Source organism: Numenius arquata, chromosome 11, assembly GCF_964106895.1.
Source record: "Numenius arquata chromosome 11, bNumArq3.hap1.1, whole genome shotgun sequence".
Taxonomy (NCBI): Eukaryota; Metazoa; Chordata; class Aves; order Charadriiformes; family Scolopacidae; genus Numenius; species Numenius arquata.
Genome location: NC_133586.1, coordinates 45,727,939 through 45,730,961, shown reverse-complemented (window position 1 = coordinate 45,730,961; position 3,023 = coordinate 45,727,939). Strand labels below are relative to the sequence as shown.

Here is a 3,023-nt window from a genome sequence, read left to right as displayed (position 1 = left end):
TGCCCACCCATTCCCTGCTCTCCCTTACATTCTTTGAGTAACATCCCTTTCACTTTAAGGCAAGATGCAAAGCATCCATTCACACAAATGCATGATGTCAGCAAGGCTTCACAAAAAGGCACCAAGACTTGTAACTTTAAAAACAAAACTTCTGCCACATGTGAGCGTCTCATCAGTTGATATTTACATAGTATCACTCTAACATGCTCAAATACAGTAAGTGCTGTTCCCAAAGAAGTTTGAAACTCATTACAGCGTTGTCACTGAAACAGAATTAACATTTACAAAATATGGCCCTGCAAACTCCAAATAATACGATATGGATATGCAAAGATTTTTCACATCAATAGTACCTAAAGGAAAGCAAAACCATGGCACATGTACAATTTACATCAGCTACATACTTAATCAAAAGTCCTTTCTTCCTAATAAAAGACTATTGTTTACGGGGAAAGTTATACTGAACTTACATCCACAGTCCATGCAAATTAAGTCATTCAACAGAGGTGTAAAACTTAAAACGGTGGTTGTTTCAGGCAGCTGAAGTTTAAAGAAAAGTTAAATAGCCTTGCAACGAATGGTGTTGGGGGAGTAATTGGAGACTCCGTGTCTGACACTACCAATCAAAAAGGTGAGTTCTCCTGCTCCAGAAGGTAATCTCAGCAAATCTCAATTGTCCTTGGAGAAAAGGCCGACGTCATGTCTGAAAGTGCTGAGGTCACCTGTGAGCTGAAATTGTTGGTGACCCCTGGAGATGAGAAGGAGGTGGCCACTTGGGTCTGAAAAGTGGTGGTGCCAGAGGGGTAAGTGGTTGCTATAGAAGGAGATGGGAACGTGGTGTGTGCAGGGGAGGGATAGGAAGAGGGAGCAGGGGAGGAATACACTGTGCGCACTGGCGAGGGGTAAGTGGTAGCGATGGAGGAAGGGTAGGATGTTGTCACAGAGGATGAGTAGGCAGGAATGGGGGAAGCAGTTGAGACTGGAGCTGCCTTTTCCACTTTCTTGTCCTTCTGCCTAAGATGGATTTTAGTGTGTCTCTTCCTCTCATCACTTCTGGCAAACTTTCTGCCGCAAATGTCACAGGCGAACGGCTTTTCTCCTGTGTGCGTGCGGATGTGTGTGGTCAAGTGGTCGCTCCTGCTGAAGTTCCGCATGCAAATGCGGCACTGAAAAGGTTTCTGTCCTGTGTGGATGCGGATGTGCCGCGTTAGCTCATCGGACCGTGAAAACCTCCGGTCACAGGACTCCACTGGGCAGGCGTAGGGTCGCTCATGAGGAGGGGTCTTGCTGGGACGGTTTGGGTATTTCCTCATCCTGCTGGGCTTGATCAGCTGGGACTGATAGTTAGTGTTGAGGGTCTTCAGCTCCTGGGAGCCAGTCTGAGTAGCAAATGCCTTAATAGTGGACAGTGGCGTGAGGGAAGGCTGCTGTGCTCTGGTCTCAAGGGCAGGAAAGGGCTTCTGATCAGCTGGAACAAGACTGAGCTCACCCTGTTGCTGAGGGAACAGGTAATCCGGGATCATTGGCACCTGAAAGTTGGTTTTAGCAGTCGGATAAGCTGGAGGTGGATACTGGATGGGGGCTCCAGAGGGGTTGGGAAAGGACTGGGTCTGCGGTTCAGGGAAAATGTCAGAGTTGGAATTGGGAAAAGTTGGTGCAGCTGAATAAATTGGACTGTTCTCGCTGGCTTGGACAGAGCAGCTCAGAGGGGGGCTCTGAGAGGAGGAGGAGGACGGTGACGACGAAGAAGGTGTAGAGCTGGGAGGTGCATTAGCCATGCCCACCAGCCCACTGACGAGGCTGAAGAGGGGCTCTGGCCATAAGGTATTGCCACTGTTGGGGGCCGGCTCGAGGGAGAAGCGCCCCGTGTAAGTTATTGGTGGCAGTCGCGTCGTTTGGTTGGGATAGCTGGTTTCTGGCAGGGTTTTCTCGTTGTTCAGGGAGATCTCGGGAAAAGTGTCTGAAAAGAGAGGAACAGCGATTACTTCCAGCAGCCACTGCAGCTGCTGCCAGTGCTTCGCGAGCCATCCCCACGCAGCGCAGCCCCAGATCCTTCCTTCTGGTTAATTAATAATTGAGCGTAACGTATCGCAGAGCCGCTGGCAGCTCTCCAGCGGCAGCCGGCCCAGAGCCGCTGACGCAGGCGGGAGAATCCCCCCGCGCCGCCGCCGGGAGAGCGGCGCCGCTGCAGCGCGGAGCCCCCGCGGCGCACCGGGACTCCCTGCCCGCCCGGGCCAGACCAGCGCCCTTACCTGCCGCCAGGTGCTCGAAGTGCTGCTCCCCGGGCTCGCCGGCGGCGCCGAAGCCCGCGCTCTCGGGCGCCCCGGGGGGGGCAAGGAACTGCGGGCCCCCGCCGCTGAGCAGCATCATCTCCTCCAGCTTGGGATAGTGAGTGTCCACGGCGGGGGGCGAGTGCGGAAAGGCGCCGAAGGGGTCGGAGATCTGCAGCGGGGGCAGGAGCTGCATCTCTGCCTTGGCCGCGGCCATGAGGGCGCCGGGTTAGGGCTCTGACGGCTGGTGGCGCCGCCGCCGCGGGCCCGGCGGACGGGCCGGCTGGGGCTCGGCGGCCGTCGCCTGCTGCGTGCCCCGCGCCGCGGTCGCCCCGGCGCTGCCCGCTGGAAGCGCTCGGCTCCCCGCCCGCCCGGGGCTCCCCCCGGATCTGCCCGCTGGAAGCGCTCGGCTCCCCGCCCGCCCCGGAGCCTCCTCTATATATCGGGTCCCCACCGGCCGCAGCCCGCCCCGGCCCTGACGTACATGGCCATATATGGAAAGCAGGAAGCCCTTATATGGATGCGGGCTGGAGGACCCCGCTTGGCGTCAGCGCCTGGCACCGGGGAAAGCCGGGCCGCGGGGGCCCCGCCCGCCCCGCGCCGGGAGCCCCGCGCCCGCTGCGGGCCTGTCCCCCGCCCTGGGCAACGCCGCTGCAGCACCGCCGCAGCGCCGCCGGTCCCGGGACGCGGGGAGCCCCGGCTCCCGCCCTCCCCGCCGGTTCGCCGGAAGCCCCCGCCACACTTTCCATATTA

The 3,023-nt window shown here is 58.1% G+C and overlaps 1 protein-coding gene across 1 annotated transcript; it reads right to left on the bottom strand.

The window, feature by feature from the left end:
• Window positions 1-659: 659 nt before the first annotated feature.
• Window positions 660-2,487, bottom strand: EGR1 (early growth response 1). Its single transcript, XM_074156290.1, has 2 exons — window positions 2,253-2,487; window positions 660-1,960 (listed from the first exon to the last, which is right to left on the bottom strand). The coding sequence occupies exons 1-2, from the start codon at window positions 2,485-2,487 to the stop codon at window positions 660-662; spliced, it is 1,536 nt and encodes a 511-aa protein (XP_074012391.1).
• Window positions 2,488-3,023: the final 536 nt, after the last annotated feature.

Excerpts from the sequence above, each read along its gene's own strand:
- EGR1 (XM_074156290.1), bottom strand. The coding sequence starts at position 2,487 with ATGGCCGCGGCCAAGGCAGAGATGCAGCTCCTGCCCCCGCTGCAGATC. Across the intron at positions 1,961-2,252 it reads CTTCGAGCACCTGGCGGCAG|ACACTTTTCCCGAGATCTCC; the intron begins GTAAGGGCGCTG and ends CTCTCTTTTCAG.